The sequence below is a fragment of the Phalaenopsis equestris genome, unplaced genomic scaffold, assembly GCF_001263595.1.
Source record: "Phalaenopsis equestris unplaced genomic scaffold, ASM126359v1 Scaffold000123, whole genome shotgun sequence".
Taxonomy (NCBI): Eukaryota; Viridiplantae; Streptophyta; class Magnoliopsida; order Asparagales; family Orchidaceae; genus Phalaenopsis; species Phalaenopsis equestris.
The window spans coordinates 1,137,766-1,164,143 of NW_018164565.1; the positions used below are offsets into that span (position 1 = coordinate 1,137,766).

General features: G+C 37.4%; 1 protein-coding gene across 2 annotated transcripts in view; it reads left to right on the forward strand.

Moving 5' to 3' along the window:
• Positions 1 to 26,378, forward strand: part of LOC110021161 (protein PIR) — a 253,053-nt gene that overhangs the window by 46,680 nt on the left and 179,995 nt on the right. For both annotated transcript variants that reach the window (XR_002293618.1, XM_020719544.1), the window contains exons 9-12: positions 13,720 to 13,789; positions 13,959 to 14,023; positions 19,476 to 19,671; positions 20,127 to 20,278. Coding sequence is in view for 1 of the 2 variants with exons in the window: in XM_020719544.1 (XP_020575203.1) it covers positions 13,720 to 13,789; positions 13,959 to 14,023; positions 19,476 to 19,671; positions 20,127 to 20,278 (483 nt within the window). In the remaining variant the exon portion in view is untranslated. The remainder of the gene's footprint in view (positions 1 to 13,719; positions 13,790 to 13,958; positions 14,024 to 19,475; positions 19,672 to 20,126; positions 20,279 to 26,378) is intronic.

The window sequence follows — 26,378 nt, forward strand, 5'->3', positions numbered from 1 at the left end:
CCCTTGCCAATATTGTGCTAAAATCGATATGAAAACTTTCAACTTTCGACTCTTCCAAAACAATTTTGGCTCCTCCGATGGCTACCAGAAATAAAAAATCCAGGGAAAATGAAGCAAATGTCAAAACGAAAGGGTGAGAAAGGAAACAAAAGTCTCAAATGACGTGAGAGAGATATTCTTATCAAATGTTTTCACCCCGGAACCCTAGATCGTGCTCTGCGATACTCGACCCCACACCCAATTCGCGCGGCTGCTGTAGTAGTCTAAGTGAATTTCTCGCGAGAGCTTGCAGGAAGCTCAAGATGGGCGAGACCGCAAAGGGAGAAGGGGAAGTCGAGAGAGAGGAGAAGGAATTTCTGGAGAAGGGAAGGAAATGCGAAGCTCGGGCCCTATTCAAACTAATTATCACAAATGTAAGTCGGTTAGGAATAGTACTGCAGGATTAAGGGAGGAAGTTAGGATTAATTAAGGTTAATTAATTAATTAAACTTATAACTTCAAAATTTTAAATCTCCCAAACCATTAATACTTCATGCATGCCACTTTATATGGAATTGATAGATTTCATGCGTAGAATATAATAAAATATTTCAATCAAATTCTGGGAGATGAAAAATTTGTGGTGCTTTTCAAATTTGCTGAATTTTACTTATTTCTTGAAATTTGGGCGTTACACTTCTGCGGACACTTTGTCTTCCAATAGACACATCGGCTTTGACTTGCGCTAATATTGTACCCATATTCAGTTGTTCCTTTTGTTTCACAGATTTCATTTTTACGGTCGATGGTGATCCTACCCTGGGTTGCTTCTTGAATGACTTTGAGCTGATATAGCAGCTGACAGAGTTGCTGTTGTATGTCATCCATTATATATTTCTGATCAATTTCGACAATTGTTTTGGTGGTGGCGTGGTTGAGGTTATTGGTATAAGTAGGTGGAAGAAGGTGTGTAGGGTGGGGGAAAAGATTTTTTTTTGATGCTAGAAACCGTATAATAGGATTGAGTTTAGGCTAGTTCTAATATCAAATAATACTGGAGTTAAACTCAAATCATATAGGGAAAACATATATTATTATTATTAAAAATAAATAGAGGTTACAATCAACGACACATGAAACTAGGAAATAAATACTCAACACGAGCTCAACTAGGGCTAGGTTGAAGGCTGTGGTGCTGCGGTATAAGGAGAAATTGTAACTAAAGCGAGTTGGGTGGTAATGATATTGAGGTCTTGGGGTGGTAGAAGTAGCAGGAAGGCTGCAGGTGTTTGAAGGGGCAAAAGCAATTTGGAGGTGGTTGAAAGGGGCGACAACAATTTGGAGGTGGCTGAAAGAGGGCAACAACAAGTTTGAGGTGGCTAGAATGGGGCGGTGACAAGTATGTAAGTGGTTAGAGGGGCCGATAGTAAGCTTGAGGTGGCTTGAAGGGTTTGCAAGGAGTGGTGGTGGAGGTGGTTGAGAATGATGGTCGGTTGCATGAAAACCATATAGGGGGTGTTTTCCGGGCGCCGACAACAACCACAACGATGATGATTGTGGAGGAGCGGTGGGAAGCAGGCAACAATAGATAAATACTACCTCAGGACTAGTTATAGCCGGACACCTCCCATTTGGATACAATTCTAGGAGGGAACAAGAAAACACCGACCGTCTTGATGGAAAACTAAGAAAAACTAAACCTAAACTCTCGTGAAATATAATTAGAGGATAGCAAGGAGTGGCTCAAGAGGACCGACCAATTCCACAGAGGTAAAAAAAACTAGAGAGGTTTGATCCAGGCGAAGAAGCGGGTCGCCTCCTTTCATACAAGTGATATGAAAAAATGACGACAATAAAGCGAAAAACGGAACGAGAAAATTACATGCCGAAAAAAAACCACCAAAGCAACAGAAATTTACGTGGTTTTGCAAATTGCCAATGTCTATGGAGCTGCACAGTATTTTATTACTCTGAGGATTTGCACCATTGACCACGTCAACTTACAAGAAACTCTCCTCTCTCTCTGTCCTTCTCTCTCATTCTCTCATCTTTTTCTCTCTCTCTATAACCAAGAGCCATGTGAAGAAGAATCCTAGGAGAGAAAAAAACAAAAGCAAGTCTTTTGTTTTCTTTTTCCCGCAAGCTTAACTGAGGAGAAAACTTCAGGAGCGAAGAAATTAATTAATCCAGGTTTTGTGATTTGTTTAGCTTATAAATAGATTAGAAGACCCACATAAGGCAAGGAATTAATTCCTTATTCCAAACATTCCGTAGAAAGTGATGCGGGAACACGTGAAGGAACGCGGGCAATGTGTGAGACGTGGAGAGAGAGCCTAAGGAAGTAAATATAGGAAATAAACATGATTAGCAAATTAAATAATTCAGTGCACCGGGCTCCACATAACTCAACAATTCTCCCACTTCGAGATTGAGACACTAGCTGCACCGCCCACTAGCTGTATCACCCTTTTTCTCAAAGCTTTATATCCTCCACCCCTACAACTCAAAACTCTAGTCTTCATGCCAAAAGACCAGCTGAAGTCGAGCACAACTTCGATTTCTCAAGAGTAACATCCTCAGTCGACATATCAACATCAACATAGCCTTGTACCTCCAAGTTCTTTCCTGGGTTACTCATGTATCTTCTTGCAACTCCCACTACACAGGCAATATCCTGCCTCTATTGAAAGTCTTTTTCAATAAGTCCAGCCGTGTACCTTTTTCTGCCATCAAACGCAGTCTTCTTCTAGTACACCCACTTGTTGTGCAATGCCTTCTTCCTTGGTAGAAGTTCTGTCAGCTTCCAAGTCTGATTTCCTCATAGGGAATCTACCACCTTCACGGCCAACTCCCACTTACTCGAATTTTATCTTGCAAGATTTCTTTGTAGCTCTGACCCATGTGACCAAGCTCGCAATGCCGTAAATAAGTCGTTCTCTTTGCAACTGTAGCAACAACAGTGTTGAGTAAATTTATAGTCATATATAGTGTTAGTTTTCTTACCCCGAGCTAGTACTGCTGCCCTTTTTGTAACTTTCTAGGAGCTATCTGAGAACACTACTGAATGATCACTCTCATTGAGCTGTTCAACAGAAATGATGTTTTTCTTCAACTTAGGAATTTGCCCGACCTTCAGCAAAGTCGATTTGCTCTTAATAGAGAGTGCAATATCAACGTTTCCCATCCCCATCACGTTCAGAGCTGTTCCATCAGCCATATATACTTTCCCAAAGTCACCTGCAACATAATTCCGCATTAACTTCTGGTGAGAAGATGTATGGAAGGAAGCCTTTGAATCCAGTATTCAATCATCAACAGAATTTTGAACTGCCATTGAAGCCTTTGAATCCAGTATTCAATCATCAACAGAACTTTGAACTGCCATTAATAACACATCATGTATTTCTTCAGTTACAACATTAGCGCTATCATTTTCCTTCTTAGGATTTGTATAATCCCCTTTTAGGTTACCTGCTGACCAGTCTTTGATTTTGATTTTCTTCTGTTTGAGTTCTTGTCCCGTGATCTCTCTCTGGAATCAACAGTTAATGCGAAACTCAAACCTAATGTCTCGCAAGAATCATTCATGCGCACCTTCTCAACCAAAATCAAATCACGAATATCATCATATTCAGTTTAGATTTACCTGCAAAATTGCTAACTGTCACTTTCATGCCTTCTCAACTATTTGATAATGAAGCCAACAATATCAGCATACATATATTATGGACAAAATCAATTTCCACACTTCTCAACTATTTGATAATGAAGCCAACAATATCAACATACGTATATTATGGACAAAATCAGTTTCCACAGATGACAATTGATTTGTGATGATATTGAAATCATTCATGTGTTGAGCGACAGACACACCTTCCGCTATATTTAAGTTGAAATTTTTTTTCATCAAATGCACCTTGTTATGCGCCAATGACTTTTCATACATATCTGATAAAGCCGTCATGAGATCTGCAGTAGTTATCTTCTTTATGACATTGTGGGCAACCAATCTTGACAGGGTTAATCGAATAACCCCCAGAACTTGTCGATCCAACAAATTCCATTTCATCTCGTCTATCTTTTCTGGCCACTTTTCTAGTAACGGAAGATGAAGTTTCTTCCTATAGAGGTAGTTCTCTATCTGCATTCTTCAGTAACCAATATTTGTGTAATTAAAGTTTTCGATCCCCGATGCCATCACTTCGTCTCCGACCATCATTTTTCCTTAGATTCAAAACAATAGCTCTAATTCTAATTGATATGAAAAAACGGTGACAATAAAACAAAGAACAGAATGAGAAAATTGCACCTAAAAAAAATCACCTGAGCGATAAACAGATTTACCTGGTTCGGCAAATTGCCTATGTCTGTAGAGTTGCAGAGGATTTTATTACTTTAAAGATTTATACTGTTGACCACGTCGACTTACAAGAAACTCTCCTCTCCTTTCTCTCTTTCTCTCTCTAACCAAATGCTTAGAAGAAGAATCCAAAGAGAGAAAACAAACAAAAGCAAGTCTTTTGTTTTCTTTTTCCCACAAGCTTAATCGAGCAGAAAATTTCAGGAGCGGAGAGATTAATTAATTCAAGCTTTGTGATTTGTTTAGCTTATAAATAGGTTAGAAGACCCACATAAGGCAAGGAATTAATTCATATTCCAAACCTTCTGCAGAAAGTGATGCGGGAACACAGGAACACGTGAAGGAACGCGGGGAACATGTGAGATGCTGAGAGAGCATAAGGAAGTAAATATAGGAAATAAACGTGATTAACAAATTAAATAATGCAATGCACCAAGCTCCCCATAACTCAACAACAGGAAGATTTGTGGTTACGCCCCTGCTTCATGACATCAATCCCCCAAGATATTTTGCAGCTATGCATTTCTATGGATTCACAAACTCACATGTTTTGCATGTGTTGCTCAAATTCAATTGTGTATTGTTCCTCCACAGAAAAATCTCACTGGCATAGGTTTTAGAGTTAATAAAATGTCCTCTTATTAATATGGGAGAAGATATTTGCGTTGCATTTTCTTTTTCATCTTAGACTATGACGATCTTACTCTTCTCTTCTCGCTATCGAATTTGTTTCAAGTTATCACCCCACAAGGAAGTGCTCTTCTTGAGTTTGATGATTACTATTTCAGCTCTCTTTTAATTGGGAATGTTTTTGTATGCAAAAATTCATTCCACTGTTTATAGTCAGTCAACAGATTCATTTGAATGCAAATTTCCTTCAAAATCTATTAAGTTGTTTTTCACTCCAAAATTATGGTCCCTCTGATATTCTATACAAAATTATTGGTGTATTGTTTCTTCGTTGCAAGAAATTTTCTGATGCTAGTGATTCAATTCTCTCTCAATTCGATAAGTCACTATTGTGGCTATAGTGTTCACTTTGGGCTTTTTTCTCCAGAGGTAACAAATTTTTATTGCAGTTGGAGGATCTCCCTTTTCATGTCTTAGATTATAAGCTCGTGGACAACATCTTGCATGTTTCTCTTAGGTGCATGGTGTCTTTTTTCTTCCAATGAAAGGTTTGGCTGAAAAATGGTGGTTGAGGGCTAGTTGGAGGGTGTGTGGTTATTTTTTGGTGTTGGTATTAGGTTAGATATGTGGATTTTATGTTTAAGAATGAAGAAAAAATTTCTTAGAGATTTGAGAGTTTGCAAAGCTTAGATAGCGAATAACACCGATATAAGGTTCCTAGACGGCGTTGAAAGATCAAGGGAAGGGTTAGGATATTAGTGAGATAGTTAATGGAGGAGAGAGGAGTGATCACAACTGAAATAGAACACAATTTGCAGTTGGACAACCACGTAATATCAGAAGACTACTAGTGGATTGTGAAACCGACGACACAGTAGTTCATTGAACGTCTGGGAGTGATCAACACTTTGATCCCATCAAGAGCTATCGACATAATCTAAGAAAGCCCCCTGGATACAACACTCTAGTAAGAATAAATTAGAGTTAACAACCTGTATAGCATAAGCCAAAACTCAAAGTTTCTTAAATCAAGCTACAACAAATATATAAATATTTCTAAAAGAACGTACCTAATTCTATTTCAAATAATATAAAATTGGGGCCCATAAGAGTTGGATTGGCCAAAATCGAAGAATTTTCTAGCTACTGTTGCAGATGCGTTCACCTCCCACATTTGCAAGTGGTGCAGTTTCACGTCTTTCGATAACCAAATGATACTGTTGTTAACTCAAACGATAGTAGGAAAATAAATATTATTACTGAAAAAACAAATTGGAGATTACAACCACACACTGAAATAGAAAATGACAAATACAACACACAACACCGACTTTGATGACTCCAAGGTGTCGATGGAAGTTGTCGTGGTTTAGGGAAAAGTGATAGTGGGGTAGGAAATAGGGCAAGGGGTGACTACAACAGGGGAATAGGAGATGCTTTTTATGCTTGATGGGAGCACTCGGGTAGGATGGTGAAACAACAAAGCAAAAGGGTTTCAGGTCGGAGGCAACGAGTTAGGATGTCCGAACAACAATATAACAACAATGCAACGAAGTTGTGAGGCTGCGACTATGATGCATGATGGGTAGGAATGCTTGAATTGATGTGGGGGAGCTGTTTCGAGCTGCATAAAAAATTGTGTTTGTAACAACTCAAAATTTGAGAATTAGGTAAAAGTTTGATAAAATTTTAACTATATTCAAAATTTCACACTTGCAAAACTCTATCGAATTATTTTTATAAAATTATGCGCATGATCGATCAATTCGATATAAAGCTCTATATATTTACCATGATTGGAATGGGAGATAAATTTTGGAAGCTCTAAATTTAATTACCTTAATTTAAACCTTAATTAAATCCTTTATCTATCGTCTTTCCAACGTAGCAAGCCGATCCTTGCACTTTCACGCACATGCAATGGTTGGATGAGATCGAATGACTAAGAGTTAAGGTGGGATCATGATATATTGCTGTGAATTCAATTCTCTCTCTCACTTATTCGCTCAACTGAAGAGTCTGCGACCCGCACATTGTAGCACAGGCGCGGACGCAGTAGTCGCGTGGATGAAGGGGAGCCGCTGGCTGTGTATTCAAGCTTCATGGACGAAATCGAAAGGTACAAAATAACACTATTATAGACTTTCCTTTCCTTCCTCTCACTTTCGTTTTGATGTTTACTCCAAATTCACGCTTTTATTTGTTTTCGGTAGCCATAACATGCGTCGAACTTACGTCAGAAGCGTTGAACTTTGTTTGTAGGCTTTCTTATGGCCTATTAGCATGATTCTAGCAAGGGGAAGAGAGGTTTGAGGTGATATGAATAAAAAAAAGGAGAAGAATAAACTATATGAGAAGGGTGGATTTATGCCGAGAAGTTCGTTTGAGATATGTTTGGAAAATAAGTTATGTTTTTAGTTAAACCAGAAAACAAAGTATGATTCCATGAATTCCTACTATGTTTACGATTTTTAAATTGTTTATACAAGGCGGTGAGCTTGAGACGAGCGTGTGAGAAATTGTCGTAGGGCTGCTTCGTTTAATCAGGTGAAATAATCTCATGATAACGTAAAAAAATATTATTATATATTTTCATGTGATTCCACGTTTAACATTGATGTATTTAAAATTTCTTGCATATTATGAATGAATACCTGCATTGAATGTATGTATGTAAATTGACTTCTCTTACGATACATGTGATGCTATGCTATGATATAGTTCAATATGCTTATAGAATCATGATTTATAGGTATTCATTTTGCTATGATTAATGCATGATTTATGAAATGCCCGTGATGAATACTTGGTACATGAATGATGATTTAAATGTCAGAAATAATGTTATGGGTAGACACTTACATGAGTGTTTGAAAGCACACTATCCAGGGATGTGATGTTCCCGATTGTTAGTGTTTAGGCTTTGATGAAAATCTGAAACTGTTGTGATCAGATGTTGACAAAATATAGGGAACCATTGGTATTAGGGGGCTATTGATAACCACTATCTTTGAGTGACAACCTTTATCAATAATTATGTAGTTTTTGGGGCAAGGTGACAACTCATGATAGTATATGATTACACATGAGAATGTCATTACATGTTTTATACAACAATCATGATTTTTTTTTACACTACTTGCTTTTCTTTTACATATGCTATACTATTTTAGTAAGTTATGACTTGTGTGTAGACATGTATAGACAAACTGACATGGATATTTCTTTTTTTGTGTATAAAATTTTGTTTGTCTTGAATATTTTGTTGAGTTCGTTGTTACGCATTACGTTGTTTATTTTCGGAAAGGGGTAAGGAGCATTGGGGCGAGTTGCCAAGTGTGATTTGTATTTATAGTTTTGAGAACATTTACAGTATTTTGAGTATATGTTTTATTTACGTTAAATTTTTCAGCTTTGTATAGTTTATATATTTTGATGATATTATTTTTCATACTTTTGAGTATATTGAAAATTAGTGAAATGAAATCTATAAAATACGTTTGCGGTGATTTAATTAAATTAGTTCATCACCTTTTGGATTCTGATTCCACAAGTCAGGACGAGTATTAGTGAGAATTTAGTCTGATCGTATTGTTTGTCTCCGTTGCACCTTAGCTGACCCTTAAAAGGGGGCCAGTTGAGTTGTGACTATGTGGCAGGTCCAGAGCAACAACAATAAAAGATGGGCAATTTATGAGTTTTGGTAGCAAGGGGAAATGGGGTTCCTGGAAGGTGACCGCAAGTCGCAAGGGTGTGCGGGGTTTGGAAGGCGGTGATAAGGTGCACTATAGAAAAACAACGGCAGATTTCTGAGTGAATAAAACAGGTGCGATGAGGACGATAGTGGAGCGAAGGATACAGAGGAAGAAAGTTGAGGTTTGTCATCTCCTCAGAATGAGATACAACTATAGCACCACTGACCCTTGGATACAATCCTAAAAGGGAGACCCGTAGATGCCGATTGATGTGTCGACAGAAAACACACAAAATTAAACCTAAAACATCATAAAAACAAATAAATAGTAGTATGATAATGAAGTAGTATCCTTGGAGGACCGAGCTACTCCACAACAACGAAAAAATCTGGACCGATTTGGTCTAGGCATGAAAAATGGGCCATCCACTTACAATCAGGGGAAATCCCTCTTATGCTCCCCTATACGAGAGACGCCTGCGCCAGTCTCCTTAGATTGGGGCAGCTACCTCATCTGTCAAAGCATCTGTCTCCTCATAATATGACGATAGGTTGTTCACTTTGGATGTGATAGAGCTACTCTAACGTCTCGATAAGTCAATCTTCCAGGCGCTGCCATTCCAAAACATATTCTTGTACAATAAATATCCATCATCTTTTGAAATAACCTGTGATGGAGCTGCAAATAGATGTAGATTCTCATGAGCCAAATCTCAAGACATTTTATTCATAATTTTCCTCTTCCACTCTTTATACTCGACTGTGTGCATACGATAACCAAATTTGATGACTAACTCTGGAATGATATTTATGGTAGGATGGGCAACTCTTAATAGTAACAACTTAGGAGAGGATTTTTTTCTTTTATTGGAATTGGATCCATTGTAGAATATTCTTTCCCCAAAGCTCCTAAGGGGTATTCGAATGCAATGGTTTATCCATTATGTTTGATCTTCTTTCAATGGTTACACTACCGAACTAACTTTATTACCCAGAGGACTCCATGTAATCTTCCTGAAGTGGTGCAAAAACTTTTCATTTTATCTCATATATGTTAAACCTCCCTCTATAGGGATAACTCAGGAGATAGACTATATATCTGAAAATTCTGAAATTTTGTTACACAAGGTTGCCCTGTGTCTGGTATCGACTCCTCAAACTTATGGCCTTTTTGGATATCTAATGCTAGTCCTGATGATGCTCCTCTCAATGCTTGCTAAATGGTAGTTCGTGGCGCTACAACCTCTCACTCTGCATGACACCCATTATCTTAGACTCATTCCCTTCTTGAACAACTACCGTTAATCTTGACGTGGTATCTCTTGTGGGTTCAGATTGAATTACATGCATCTCTCCCTTATCAACTGTTTGTTGATATTTTTTTGTGTCTTCACTTTCTTCAGTATCTATTTTGTTATTGTCTCTCTTGTGGGTTCAGATTGAATTACATGCATCTCTTCCTTATCAACTGTTTGTTGATATTTTTTTGTGTCCTCACTTTCTTCAGTATCTATTTTGTTATTGTCCATTTCTTCAACTGCTCTCAGCTTAGTGAAATAGACCATACTTTTGTTTGGGAAATCTGATGCATTGTGCTTAAAACCGTGACACTTGACACATTTTCTGGCTTGGATGAATTTGGGAATGCTGCTTGACTCCACATGTTATTCATTTTGAAGTAGTTTCTCATCAGGCGGGGTCGCTTGTTTGGTTGGTTGGGTGGAATCTTGCTTCTTAATCTTGAGGTTGAATTTTGTCTGCAAGATGTGGAGATCACTTGGTGAGGTTGTCTCGTGAACATGTCCTGTTTGTAATGAATTGATAGATCTTGCACTGTATTTCTCATTTCTTCTTGGACAAATTATTGATTTTGTTTTTCTTTCTTCTGGCGTAAGTGCTTCAAATTTCTACACCCAAGAACACATACTTCCTAACTTGGTGGCGTCTTGTTTTACCATATTGTCAAGTGGGACATGCTAATACTCAAAGACACGTTCAACTTTGTGGAGTCATTCCATGAACTCGTTCGAATCCATGTGACCGTCAAAATATAACAAGTCACCCTACACTTAAAAGTTTGTCCTCTACTCTAATATTCTATGCCAAATCTTAGGGGTATTGGTGCTTCATCATTGGAAACTGTTATGTGGAAGAGATTCACTTCAACTCTCGATCTGATGAATCGTTGTTGAAGTTAATCTTTTCGGATTTTCTACTCTTGAAGGCAAAAACCCTCTGTTTCCCTTGGAGAATTTTCGTTAGAAGTTCCTGGACATCTCTTTGCATATTTCTCAAAAGCGGCAATGTATTTTTCTCTTGATCAAATTTCTGACCTTGTGACATAAACCTAGTTCTGTTACCAAATAATACCAGAAAAGGTGGGTTGAAGAGATTCAACAAGAACAATCAAGAAAGTAATCTGAGGCAGGAAAAAAAAAAACCAAAACTAAAAAGAGATGCATCAATCAAATAAAAATATAAGGTACAAGTGTTTCCTACTCTTGCAACCGATCAAGATATAAAAAGTACCTATGAAAGGATTGACAAATGAAGGAGATCTGGGATAATGCCACCAACAATGGAGTGATACGGTTGCTACCACCCAATGTTGTGGATATTGACTCATACCTATCTAGGATCCACAAAGGGAGTAAGGGCCTTCTCAAAACTCAAATGAACAAAAGTCCTCTAATATAACAAACAATTACATATTTATAATGAACAAAGGACCTAAACCTAATTAAAACAAACTAACGAACTTATGATGCTATTAGGATTGGGCGACAAATCTAATCCTAGAGAGTGGGCCGACTGACCCTCCCCCACTTGGACTGAGCTGGTTCAGAGTCCCTTCTCTACCACACACCAATCTACTGGTGTTGGTGATGCTTCAATCTCATATGTCAAGGCTTTTGACTATTAATGATATTGCGTCAGGTCGACTGTGTTTAAGGTAGCGAGTTGCTGTAATCTTCCGGGATTTGAGGGTCTTCGATTTTCAACACTTGTCTCCTCATGATATGGCGTCAGGTCAATCACCTTGATGGCGACAAATCTGCTGTAACCTCTTGAGATTTGAGGGCAATTGACTTTTGACACTTGTCTCCTCTGTGGTATTACTAGGGTTTTTGTTTGGGAGGTGAAAGATAGTGTATGAGACTGATTTATGGTGCAGAAAAACTCTCTACACTTGTTTATTTGGGAATTATTGTTCGGTCAAGATTTGGCTATGTTTGGTGGGTTTAGTTTTGAGAGATGAAAGATGGTGTTTGAGGTTGATTTAGGGTGTAAAATGCTTATTTTGGTTTGTTGATTTTCAAAGTCAGCAAGGGGGATTAGGGTTAAGTCAAAATTTGGATTTGGTTTCGTGGGTTTAGGGTTGAGAGGATTTTGATAAGCCTAGGATGAAACTTGGGTTAGGTTAGTTTTGATACCAAATGATATCTGAATTAACACTAACAACACTAGTATAACAAACGCTATTACTAAAAAGACAAATGGAAGATTACAACCAAACACACTGAAATAGGAAATAACAACAAGTGCAACACACATCCCTGACTAGCGAGACTCTTAGATAATGTTGAAGGCTGTTGGGGGTTGGGGGAAAGTGACAGTGTGGTGGGAAAGTGGAGCAAGGGGGCGAGTACAGTGGGGAATAACAGATGCTTGCTGTTCTGGATGGCGTCACGTAGGTGAGAAGCATGGGCAGCGGTCAAGCAGCAAAGCAAAAGAGTTTCGGGGGAGGTTGCAGCGAGGTAGGATGACCAGATAGCGGTAAAAAAGGAAGGTGAAGGAATTGCTGGGCTATGGCAGCAATGCATGACGGCTGGGAAGGCTGGAATTGATGTGGGAGAGCTCTCCCAAGCGACAACAGCCAAGGTGTGGCTGGTTCGGAGCAACTACAGCAAATGATGGTCAGTTTATGGGTGTTGACAGCAAGGCAAAATGGGAATTGGTGTTCCTCGAAAGCGGCCACAAGTTAGAAGGGAGGAGTGCGGGGTTTGGAAGGTGGTGGTAAGGTGGACTGCAGAAAAACCGCAAAGGAGGGCCTCTTCTGGGCGACTGCAGCAGGTACGGTGATGTTGGAGGGAAGGATACAAGGAAAGGAAAGTAAAAAATAATCACCACCTCAGAATGAGATACAGCTGGAGCACCACTCTCCTTGAATACAGTCCTAATAGTAGAACCCGGAGATGCCTAACGGTCGTCCTGACAGAAAACATACAAATACTAAACCTAAAATATCAGAAAGACAAATATATAATTATAGGATAGCAAGATGTGGCGTAAGAGGACCCGGAGTCCGCAACAACAAAAAAAATCTGGACTTATTTGGTTCAAACATTGAAAATGTGTCACCTGCTTATAGTTGCGGGAAATCCTGCTTTTGCTCCCATATGCGGGAGACCAGTTTGTATCGACACCTCCATCATCTCTACCATTGGTAAATGGAAGGTTAATTGGCAACGACTACTGTAAGTGCCATAAAGACCAAGTTTGGACAATACGCCGAGACAATGTGGAGTCAGCATAGAAAATAGCCTAAGGAACTGACAACCAGAATCAAATCCAAGCGGCAGCCAGAAGAAAGAACCAATTGTGGGTGAAATGCACATGAGTGCTGTTGAAAGCAGGGCATTAGTAGAATGACGTCTCTGCCCAACCCTAGCCTCGTGAAAGACTCCAACATGATATCACTTCCGATCAGATCATCACTTGTGAACAACGCACATGTTCTGTTTCCATAGTCACTTAAAGTTGATCTTATCTCATATGTTTTCTGGGTTCCAAACTTTTATAAAATATTTTGTTATGCTTGTCTCCACCTTTTCATTCTATTTTTTGAACTTTCACCCAGGTGAAGATTATTTCTTATGATTCTTTCTGTGTTTAACTTTTCAAATACATTTGCAAAATAAATTGTCAGTGCCACCTGCTTTATCTGTTTGGCCAGTTTGTCTTTGAGATTTTGTTGGCATTTTTCTTGCATGTTCGATTTGCAAAACACATTATTCGTCCATTCTCACTCTTTTTGAATGCGGTTGCACAGAACTTTCACCCAAGTAAGCATTCAATGGCAAGACACTGATACAATGAGAGAAGAGTTGGATGATCTGCAGGTTTGCGAGTTTATCTTCTCTAAACTTAGTATTGCAGATTGCAGAAGCCATTTTCTTCTCCTATATTTTGATAACACCGCATAGGCCTGTAGACATTATCCCTTGGCTTTGCCTTTCTCTTGCTTTCTCAAAATTTTCTGAAGCTTAATGCTACTTTTGAAAATTGCAGATTTTCTTGAGCACAAGATGGGCCATATTACTAAACTTGCATGCTGAGATGTTCCGTGCAAATACGTATCCTCTATTCGATGGGATCCATAGACATATCATTGTTTGGATTAAAGCAGTGCCAAAGTTCTATTTTAAGCTTACAATAAATGCTGATAAATTCTTTTTGTGACAGCGACAGAGGCAGATAGAGAGGCTCGCGGCTGCACCGGGTAAGGAGAAAGCTTCCTACTGTAGCAGGGTGGGGTCGAGGATGTAAGAGCGGTAGTGGGGAAGGGATTGTTGTGATTGGGATGGGCAGGTGGCTGTTTGGGGGAAGGGACAGCTGGGAGTGGGGTTTTGCAGGTGGAGGTGGACTGGAACAGGATGGGGAATGGCTGTAGTGGGACGTGACTGCTGGGAGGGGATTAAGGCAGGTGGAGGTGGATTGGAACAGGATGGGAGAGGGCTGTAGCGAGACGTGACGGCTGTGAGGGGATTATGGCAGCCGGCTGGCAGCAATAATAGAGTCACGGCAGCAGGGAAATCAGGGGACAGGTTGTCATGGGAGAGGGAATAAGAGCTGCGGCTGGGATGTATTCTACGACCGGGAACGTCGGAAAATTGCAGCAGCTGGTTTGGAATTCCGGCAAGGAAACGGGGGGCTGGCTTGGTTCCATGGGAGGGGGAAATCCCTGTGAACTCACGAGAGAGGGGGAAACGGTGGCAAGTGGTAATGGGAATTAGGGAGGTTGTTGTTGAGCAGTTTCTTGGAGGGAGGGAGGTGAGGTGCGGGTGAAGCATCAACTGGAGGTTGCGGGAAACAGTCTAGGTGGGCTGTCCGGCGGTTGCAGCAGGGAGGAAGGATGGTTGCAGCAGTGGAAGGGTTGTGGGGAAGGATGTGGAGATAATTACTATTTTGGGAGAGAGATAAAACCGGAGCACCACCCTAACCGTCAGATACAACCCTCGAAGAGAAAATAAAAGTTCAACGGTTGTCCTTACAAACTGAAATTAGAAAGTAACATAATCTCAACCCTAAGACATAAAAACACTTATAAATAGAAGGTGAGTAGGTGGGAAACGAAAACAAGAAGGGGGAATAATTCCCGCCCAATGAAAAGAGGGAGGAGGGACTGGTCCAGCTTCATGTTGAATTGAACCTTCTCCTGCTAAACTGGTTAGGCCCAGTTCAGCCTCACGCTCCACGTTAGTCTCCCGGGGTTAGGCGAGCTTCAAATTCATTCGTTAAAGCTTCTGGCTCCTTGTAGTAGGACACCACACGTCTTTTGGCACGTCGATCAAGTAGATGCTGTCTTTCCAAAGCACATTTTGATAGAAGTAATATCTGTCCACCTTTTGACATAACCTGAGTTGGAACTGTTGATAGATGAATATTCCCATGAATTAGGTATTGCGCCATTCAAGTTGTAACTTTGTTCTTCCACTCCTTTTACTTGGTTGAATGTAACTGATAAATTACTATGTGAGGAGAAAGCCACTCTAGGGTGAAATTTGTGGAGGTTGCACCGCTCTCACTAGCTCTCATTTAAAAAGGATTTCTTTTTCACCGATAGGACCTATATGTCATTAAAGAATTTCCGTCCCCATCAAACTCCTCGGGCCCATTAGTAAGCTGGGGTTCATCTTTCCTGTGTGAGCATGTGATAATGAGTATCATGCTGAACTAAAAATAAATTCTGAATAACTCTATGAAATATTCCTGACGCGGCACAAAATGGCCTCACTTCTGAAAATTAGCAATGGAGAGTTAGGGTTAGGTCAACATGTGGCTAAGGTTTGGGAGTAGGAAGGAAAAAAAAGTTTTGGTGAAGGAGAAATTTTTGGGTTCTAGCGGATACTAGGAAACCCTAAGATGGAATTAGGGTTAGATTAGCTTTGATACGAAATGATAACGGAGAAAATCCAAACCACCACAAAAGGACAAATATTATTGCTTAAATTGAAATCGGTTATGATTCCTCAAAAAACAGAAAAAAAAATGACAGCAAACATAAAGGAGATCCTAGGGTGGGGACGAGAGGTGCCGATGCCTGCTAGACAGCAGTGGGATGGTTGGCAGCGTGCTTGCGGCAGCAATAGAGGTGGATTGAGAGGTTTGCAACTACACTGGATAAGGGGAAGGCTTCCCGCTGCAGCAAGGCGGGGAGGGGGACATAAGAGTGATAGTGGGGAAGGGATTTTTGTGAGTGGGGTGAGTAGGTGGTTGTTAGGGAGAAGGGACAGCTGAAATTGGGGTTTGGCAGCTGTAGGTGGACTTGAACAAGATGGGAGAGGGTTGTAATGGCTCGTCACGGCTGGGAGGAGATTAAGGCAGCCGGCTGGCAAAAATAATAGAGTCATGACAGCATGGAAACAGGGGACAGGCTGTCACGAGAGGAGGAATAAGAGATGCGGCCGGGATATATTCAACGACAGGGAACGACAGGGAAAAGGGCGACTGCTGGCTGAGAGTTCCAGCAAGAAAAAGAGGGGCTGGCTGGGCTTCATGGGAGAGGGCGAATTTTTGTTAAACTCATGGGAGAGGGGGAAACAGTGGCAAGTGGTTACGGGAATTAGGGAGGCCGCGGTTGAGTAGCAGCCGGGAGCGAGGTTATGGGGTGCGGAACACATAAAGCACATATAAATACTATTTTGATAGTGAGGAGAGGTGGGTCCCTCCTAATTGGGCAGAAGTCCCAATAATTAGGGTCGATCGACCCTCACCAACTCCCTGAACGGGTTAAGGTTGCCCGATTCAGTAGGGTTGGGAGGGAATAACCCTCGTGTCAAACGTAAACTACTCTTTTTTCATAATCATTGAAAAGATCACATTCAAAATTTAAATCTTCATAAAGAACAATAGAACATTTATTAAATTTAATAGATAATTAACCCATACTGGAAGTTCTTAATGTACATCATGCACACTTTTTTCTATTATACACCAAATATTGTATATTAAAAATCCTATGTTGAAGGAAAAAAAATCGCTTTATAGTGGCATAATTAGAATAAAAATATCTAATGATCTATTCAAATTATTGGATTAGTTGCTAAAGGTTGCATATCTCATCATCGCAGGCCATTTCCTGCTCGTCCAATAATCCCATTCTCATGGAAGCCGATGTCTCCATCTCAGCTGCTTATCTAGTTTGGTCGATTCAAAGTTGCCAGGAATCTAGTAGAAACGGGAAGGGTTGGAAGTGGCGAATTCTCTGTTTATTGCATTTGATCGGGAATTCTACGTCTTATTTTTGAATTGGAGAGGGGTTCGCTGAATACAAAGGGTGGAGGGAACTTTTTGGTTTTTTTTTTGTTGTTCTTAATTTATTTGTTAGGCTTATTGGAGCAAATATAGTGGTGAGTGGAAGAATGTATCTGTCTTTTAATGACCTTGAGGCCAATTTTGCTACGTCGGTTAAAGGATCTGGTGAATGTGGGACCTTATATTTAGCTGATCCTCTTACTGCCTGTGCTAGCTTGAAGAATAAGACAGTTGAAGGCCAGCTTTCTCCATTTGTGCTAATTATAAGAGGGGGATGCACATTTGATGATAAAAGTGCTCGTTGCAAGTGCTGACATCCATCTGTCATAGGAGTTATCCCATATTTCAGTCTCAACTTTGATGTTTAAGAATCTCTGAAGGAATGGTTAGTTGCATCTAAGCCATTTGATCTTGTTGATGATGAAGACTTGGTGTTCGATCACTGAGGCTAAGCATTCATGGGATTATGGCAACACTTTACCTTCAAGTGAGCATTATGAGTCAATCCTTCCTTCTAAGTTTTTTCGTGCAACAGGTTTTTCTTTGAAACCTTTTTCCGCTGCAGGCCATCCAGAATCTTTCCTCCAACAGACCTTCCTCTAGAACGTTTTCCTGTAGCAGGGCCTCCTCCAGAACCTTTCCAACAAAGCTTTTCTTGTATCAAGCTATATTTGGAGTTTTTTTTGCAGGAGACCCTCCTCTAGAACTTTTTTCGTATCAGACCCTCATTCGGAATTTTTTTCTGTATCATGCTCTCCTCCGGAGCTTTTCCTGCAATAGGTACTCCATCGGAATTCTTCTTGCTGTAGTCTCTTCTTCGGAGTTTTTTCCTGTATCAAGCCACCCTCTGGAACTTTCTCTTACAGAAAGCCCTTCTCTTGACATTTTTTTTTTATCATGCTTTCCTTTAGAGCTTTTCCTACAATAGGTTTTTCACCAAAATTCTTCATGCAACAGCTTATCTCTGGAGCCTTTTCTTGCATCAGACCCTCATCTGGAACTTTCTATTGCATCAGGTCGTCCTCCAGAATCTTTCTTGGGCAGACCCATCTCCATATTTTTTTCTGCAGAAGGCCTACCTTCGGACCTTTTTCTTTTTTCTGTAGGTCATACACTACAACATTTTTTGCAGGTTGTCTATTTCTCTGCAAAGTCTCCTGCAACATTACCTATAGGAGCCTTCCGCCTAGCTATAGACGCTCCAAGAATTACAGTCAAAAACAGCCGCAGTCAAGTAGATGTTATTTTTTTTTTCCTGCAGGTTGTCTACTTCTCTGCAAACTTCCCTTCAACATTACATGTAGGAGCCCTCTGTCTACCTATAAACATTGCAAGAATTGCAGTTAAAGGCAATCACAGTTGTCTGCTTTCCTGCAAACTTCGTTGCAATATTATCTGTAGGAGCCTCCCGCCGACCTACATACACTACAGGAATCGCAGTAAAAAGAAATTGCAATTGTCTACTTCCTTGCAAACTCTGCAATATTTTCTGTATGAGCCTTCGGCCTACCTACAGACACTGCGCGAACTGTGGTTAAGACAACTGCAGTGCGGGATGAAGACTTCAAGTTTTACCTCGAAGTTTCTTCCTCGCAAGATGTTTGATGTTTTCAAATCCAAGTTGAACATGATTTTCAATCATGTTTCAACTTGAGGGGGAGTGTTAGAATGTGAGAAGTTATGTGAATAAATTATTTCCTTAGATTAGGAGTTCTATTCTTTCCTATTTTATATTTATTTCGTTAGATTAGATTTATTCCATTTCCAATTTTATGTTGTTTCCTTTATCTCCAAATAATTAATATGTATTGATTAATTGGAAATATTACGAGTTATAGCTTTTCCTTCATATTTATTTTCTTTTTGCTGTCTTTCCTATTGTAGGATTCATGTAAAACACTTTTCATATCAATGAAAAATATTCTATTTTATTCTACATTATTCTGAATTTGAAACTATTAAAACAAAAAAATTCCGTAATTTATATCTGTTTCTAATTCGACTTCACAATTCTAATTCAAATAACATCAAAATAACATTATTTATTTTCAAATTCTTGAATAACGTCCATTTCTATTTTTTACATGATGCAGTTCTAGGTTACATGAATGATACTCTTTGTATTAAATTGTGTTTAATCTGTGTTTGACTTTTTTTTTCTGTCCTTCAAATGCTATTTGGCTTATTTTACTATTTGTGTATTTTATTAAAGAATCATTATTTACGCGCAAGTCCCACCTGTCACAATCCATTTCCTTAACTACGATACAGTGTCGAAGACATCCTACAGGTTCTCATAGTATTTTGTGTTGAGTCTTTAGAGCTGGATTTTGCACTATTATTTCCAGAGCGCCACATGCTTCTTCGAGTTTTGCCTGTTCTAGTTGTTTTAGCTACCTCATCTGAGAAAGATGCCGAATCACTTTATCGAAGAGTGAAAGTCAACCGCTTGACCAGCATCTTTAAGGTATAAATTATTAGGGCATTTACATAAATACCACTCAATTCCTATGTATTTATTATTAGGGCATTTACATAAATACCACTCAATTCCTATGTATTTATTTATATAACACCTAAGCTTTGTTTTTTTTACATTTATGCCAACCTAAATCTTCTATGTCACATAAAAAGTTCTGCCAACTTAAATTTTAAAAAATGAAATATACCTTTTCATGAATAGGTAAGGTGGCATATAAGTAAAAATTAAAGTTTAGGTGTTAGATATGTAAATACGTAAGAATTGAGTAGTTTGTATGTTAGTCTTGCTATATTATTTTACCTAGTCAGGTTTGTCTATGCTTATACTACCAAGTTGTTTATCCAGGATTAATAAGTATTTGAAAATTAGTTTCATTTAATTTTGGTTTCTGCATGTAACATTCTAACGTCCTTTTTTTTTTCTGTCGCTCGTTTTTGCAGAATGACCCAGTAATACCTGCATTCCCTGATCTTCATCTGTCACCAGTTGCAATATTGAAAGAGTTATCTATGTACTTCCCCAGTTTTTCCAGCCAGACACGTTTCCTCACTCTTCCAGCTCCGCATGAAATACTTCATCGTGAATTGCAAGAATATCCTGGTCGATGTTGGCAGTTTTTTTTTTTTTTGAATGAAAAGCCGGGGTAGTTATTTCTTATTGAAAAAGAAACTAGTGGATGCAAGGTTATTGATTACTACAAAAGCATAGACAAATAAAAATAACAGTAGTAGAGTAAGAGTCAGGTTGTAGAATAACAAAATCAAGGGGAGTAAAGTGATAAATCACATCTCTTCTTGGTAGTCAGTAGAGCACTTTTTTTCTTGACTAGAGTTCAAACAAAAGTAACCTGGATATAGGGTATTGGTAAAACATCTATTGTTTCTCCCCTATATTAATCAGACGAGAAAGAAGATATCCCAGATTTGTATTGTCCCTTTATTATATAAATCCCTTCTTGAAGAAAGTGTTGCAAGTAAAATTTTGCATTAAAATCTCAAAAAGGATGAAAAGATCAAAACTAACTTGGATGATTAAAAATTAGTATTATTTTTTTTCTCATCTCAAATTTATCAAAGTAAAGTGATAAATCACATCTCTTCTTGGTAATGAGTAGAGCAATTTTTTCTCGGTAATGAGTAGAGTGATAAATCACATCTCTTCTTGGTAATGAGTGAAGCAATTTTTTCTTTTACAATAATAAAAATCACTAAATTTAGTCAGGTTGTAGAATAATAAAAATCAAGAGGTGTAAAGTGATAAATTAAATCTCCTCTTGGCTGTCAGTAGAGCACTATTTTCTTGACTGGAGTCCAAACATAAGTGACCTAGAGAAAGAGTATTAGTAAAGCATCTATTTTTCCTCTCCCATTTAACCAAAGAGTAGAAAAAAAAATCCCAGAGATCTATTGTCTCCTTGTTATATAAATACCTTATTAAAGAAAATCTTTGCATTAGAATCTCAAAAAGGATGAAAAGATCAAAATTAACTTGAGTGGTAAAAATTAGTATTTTGTTTTTTTTAATCTCAAATTTATCAAGGTAGCATTTCTATTATTTGTTATATAATTTTTGGACAATTTGAGCAATATGAAAAGGTTTCAGAAACACTTTTTTTCTCTTGTTATTTTTTATATGAAAAGTTAGGTGAACCCTTCTGATTAAAGTAAAGGTGAGATAAAAACTAGTACAAGATATGGTAAAGAGACACTAGATGAGGGGTGATATAATATGATAACTATAAGCTTAACTGGAATGAAGCTCAAGTGGCTTAACTCGAAAACACACTGTGCTTTTCCTTTTGAAAGAATTAACGGTGATGAGTACTTATACAGAGATGAGAACTATAGTTCCACTCACACGTTTTTACATTTTATTAGAGAGGCGTTAGTGGGATTGCTCTTGGTGATTTTGAAGGGCAGTGAGATGGATGAGCTAATAATTGAGTTAGTGCAGCCTTTATTGAAGGAGCTTGAAGAAGTTCTAATCGACAACTTATCACCTGTATAACCACCTTTTTATGAGATTCAACATGCTATAGACCTCATCTCAGGGTTAATGCTCCCCAACCGTTGGTTTACTGGATGAGACCAATAGTATGCGAGGATCTGTTGAGGAATTGATGGCACAAAGACTTGTTTGTGATAGTGCCAGCTTGTGTGCTGTGTTTGTTTTATGCACTAGAAAGACGAATCGTGTCGTATGCTCATTGACAACAAGACAATGAAAAAGATCATTATTGAGTATTGATTTCTCATTCCTGGAGTGGTTGACTTGTTGGTTCAATTCCATGAAGTTGTCATCTTCTTTAATCTTGTTTATGTTGTGGCTACAATTAGATTTGAAAAGATTAGAGAATAAGCAAAAAATCCTCGTGAAGATGTGTGACAGGTTGTGTACGCGAGCAATCATGCCTTTTGGCATGTCTAATATTTCAAGCACATTTATTATGTTGGTGAACCAGATTTTTGGAGCCTTCATAAAAAAAATTGTGGTTGTTTGCTTTGACGTCATTATGGAATTTTTTCATTCAAGGAGAAACATTTGCCGCATCTAAGATAAATTTTTGTGTATTTTGAACTGATTAGTTGTATGGTCATTCAAAGAAATGTCACTTTTTGACGCTGCATACTTGCTCCTTGGATATATTTCTTTAGTTGCTGAGATTGAGATTAATCTTGCTAAGATAGAAGATGTTGCAACTAGCCCAGTCTATTCAAGTACACCAATACATGGATCGATTTCTTCTTCAGGTTTATAAGGAATTTTAACCTTGTAGTGATACCCTTTACGGTCCTTCTTATGTCAAATAGATTCGCTTGGTTAGATGAATCACATGATATTTTTAATCATTTAAAGAAGTAGGTTACTCAAACTCTTATTTTAGATCTTTTAAATTTTAATCATGTAGTTGAGGTGGAGTGTGATGCTTTTAATGTTTGAATTAAAGCTGTGTTGAGTCTAGGGGGACACGTTATTAGGTTCTTCAGTTAGAAGTTGAATGATTTCATGCGAAAATATTTTTTCTATCATACAAAGTTTTTTGCCATATTGAGAGCTCGTAGTCGCTAGAGTCATTATCTGCTTGCGAATGAATTCACTCTTTGCATTGATCGTGCGACCTTAAAATTCCTTAAGTTAGAGAAATTTTGAGGGGTAGACGTGTCTCTTGGGTGAATTTCTTTATTCATTCAATTTTATTCTCTAGCATAAATTTGGGTGTTAGAATATGGTAGTTGATATGTTGAGCCGTCTACACTTGTTGATCACTACTATGCAATTGAATGTAGTTGACATTGTAATATTGAAGAATGCACTTGCCATTAACGAGGATTTTTAAGAGAACTTGGATCATTGCCTATGAGGTTCACATATACTTTTTCATTCATAACATACTATGTATTTTAGGGGTTCACTTAGGGAGTGCATTTTATTAGAGTGCCATATTTGAGGGATGAAATGATATTTGGTAGGGATAAAACTCTCCTTAGTGAAAGAGAATTTCTATTAGCCTGGATGGGATATGTTGAAAAATATGTAGGGTATGCCATTTTGATAAGACCCTACGGTAGAATACGGGTATCCTTGTTATGGCCTTGTCCCATACACAATAAAGTATGAACTTTGTTATGGTAATGGTAGATCGTTTATTTCAAGTATACACATTTTTTACATTGCTTCAAAATGATAGATACACATTCCAAACATAATTTAATAAGATAGTAGGATGTACACAAGAAGATCACTTTAGATAGGGATGTGAAGTTTTTGAGTCAGTTTTGAAGGTTTTTATGAGATAAGGTATGTACAAAGTCCAGGTCAGTTCAATGGTGTAGTTTTGGATCGATGGGCGGATGAAAGCATTGAATTGTAGTTTGCTAAGCATTCTCAATTGCTTTTGTAGGAAAGAAAACGTCAGATGTTAGAATTTGATTTTTTCCAATGTTGAATTTGCTTATAATAGATTCATTAGTTAGTATAGAGGTAATATTCCTTTGAGATTGTAAATGCACTAAACCTTCTTACACTGTTGGAGTTGTTGCCGACATTGCTAGCTATTGATCTTAGCCTTGATGCAGAGATCGGGGTCCAAGAGAATCATACTTTACATGAGTATGTTGTGAAAGGATTTGCTACATAACATGAGATATTAGAAACATGTTAATAACTCTAGGAAGCATACGGGTCTATAAGAAGATTTGCATAGATTAAATTGACGAATGAGAGATTTTCTATGTTTTTTTTTGGAAAATTTAAACAAAGTTGACAATCTTTTCATAGTTGTTAGGAAAAATGTCTTTAAAAGCAGGAAAATTTAAACAAAGTTGACAATCTTTTCATAGTAGTTAGGAAAAATGTCTTTAAAAGCACGCTTCGAAGCTCGCTTCACATGCAAAGCGAAGCAAAGTGTGTCACGCCCTATTTACTTAGGTAAAGCGTGTTTTGAAGCGCTGAAGCAAAGCGGTCGGTCTAGTTCACAGTTTAGCGAGAGAGATTAAATGGCTTTTGAAATAATTTAGGTTGCTTTATGAAACTTGAGACTTTATTAGTTTATATATGCTTTAAATTTTGATTTTATATTGAGCTATAACTTTTTTTTTAAATTTTAATTATTATGTTGAACTATTAGAGATTATTCAAAATTTTAATTTGCAGGTTCACCTCAAAATTTGCCTTCAAGTTATGTATTGTACCACATTCTTTTCTCTTTTATATCAACTTTTAAATCATATTTTATATTGTATTATTGTTAATGAAAATATTTATGCATTAATAGTTTTATATAACTTAGTAGCTTTTTAGTTAATAAATTCGCCGCTTTGCACTATGCTTTGAACTTTGAAGCAAAAATTTAAGCTTTCACATCATATTGCACTTTGATAACACTGGTTAGGAAGGTCAATGCTAATGTGTACAATATTGACCTATATTGTGACTATAACATTTTCGCTAAATTCAATGTCATTAAGGCCGTGTATGTTTCCATTTTTTGGGCCGCATTCAAAACCAAATCGACGAATTAGGCGTTTGGTTTGCGCTTCCGTAAATTGCTTTAGAACCCAACACAACTTTTCTTCTCTTTTGTGACCGACATTCATTCGCTATTTTACCCATTGAGGTTATGTATGTTTTTCTCTAGGAAGAGAAACTTTACTCTTTAAATGCTGTTTTAATTTTAAATATTTTAAAATTATAGCATCTAAAAACTTTGTGAGGCATATAAAGTTTAAATTGATTTTGTGGGGGCATGTGCCACTTTATTTGTAATTAAATAATAAGTTGGGATAATTGATCAATATTATGCTTTATGAGACAAAGTTAAATAAATTTTGGAAGCATAAAATTTGAGTTACAATTCAAATTTAAAATTATTTTTTTTGCTTGTTAAAATTGTTTTGAAATTAATATAATAGTTAATCATGTATTCATAATATAAATAATTTTAACAGTGCCATTACCGGGTCCCAAATTCCGGATGTGAAAGGAGAGGGTTGCACTAGGTAGTCGACATATAATGTAAAATTTATTGAAAAATCATGACATGAATTCTTTTGAACATTGTGTATATGCTAGGGTGTCCCCTTAGAAACGACACATTCTATGATTTGAGTACAGTGAAAAGTGTGCAAGTGTCGCTACATCGACGCCTGAGTGAAAAGTCAAATAAGCAATAGTTCTCACATTGTAGACATATGTCAGTAAAGAACTTAGTTCTTGAAACTAATATTAGTACAAAGTGTTGGAATATAGGTACTCTCACAGGTAAATTAATGAATTAGTTGATATTATGATTTATAGAAAGATAAATAACTTATGTATTCCATAAAGTAAATGAGTTGGAGAAATGTCCTAGAAAATTGATATCTTAGATTTTAAACTTTAGTTTTCAAGTAAGAGTCGTACTAGAAATTGTGTAAGTGTAATTATAGATAAGAGTTTGAAAGATAATATTGTAAAAATTAATAAAATTGGAGATTGAATTACAATCCTTAAAAATTTTATTGATACTAAGATTTTTATTATTATAAGCGCTTATGCTTCTAAAGTAAGTTTAGATAAATGTTCTAAAGAAAAGTTCTGGAATGACCTAAAAGAATTAATACAAATGATACCTCTTGAAAAAAATATTTTTATTAGAGGAGATTTAAATGAACATATTGGTAGAGTTGCAGAAGATTTTAGAAATATCCATGGTGTTACGGTTTTGGAGTGATTAATGAAGAAGGTACAACTATGTTAGATTTTGCTTTAACGTATGATTTTGTTATTGCTAATACTTTATTCAAGAAATTAGATGAGCTTATTATTTCTTTTAAGAATGGATCTAATAAAACGTAAATTTATTATTTTCTTATGAGAAGAAGAGTTTATCGAGAATGTAAAGATTGTAAGATCATTTTAAGTGAAAATTTAAATACTCAAAGTTGATTATTAGTTTTATATTTTAGTTTGAAGAGTTGTAAAATAAAGAATACTAGTAATCATTATCATATAATTTGATGAAGACACTTAAAAGTCAAATAAATTTATTTTTACGAGTAAATTTTAAGATTTCAAGATTTGGGATGTTCATGAAGCAAACTCTATGTGGGATAGAGTAATAAACACTATTAAATAAGTGATGAAAGGTTTACTTGTAAAATTAGATGAAAAAGTTTCTATAAATAACAATAGTTGTTTCTGGAATAATAATG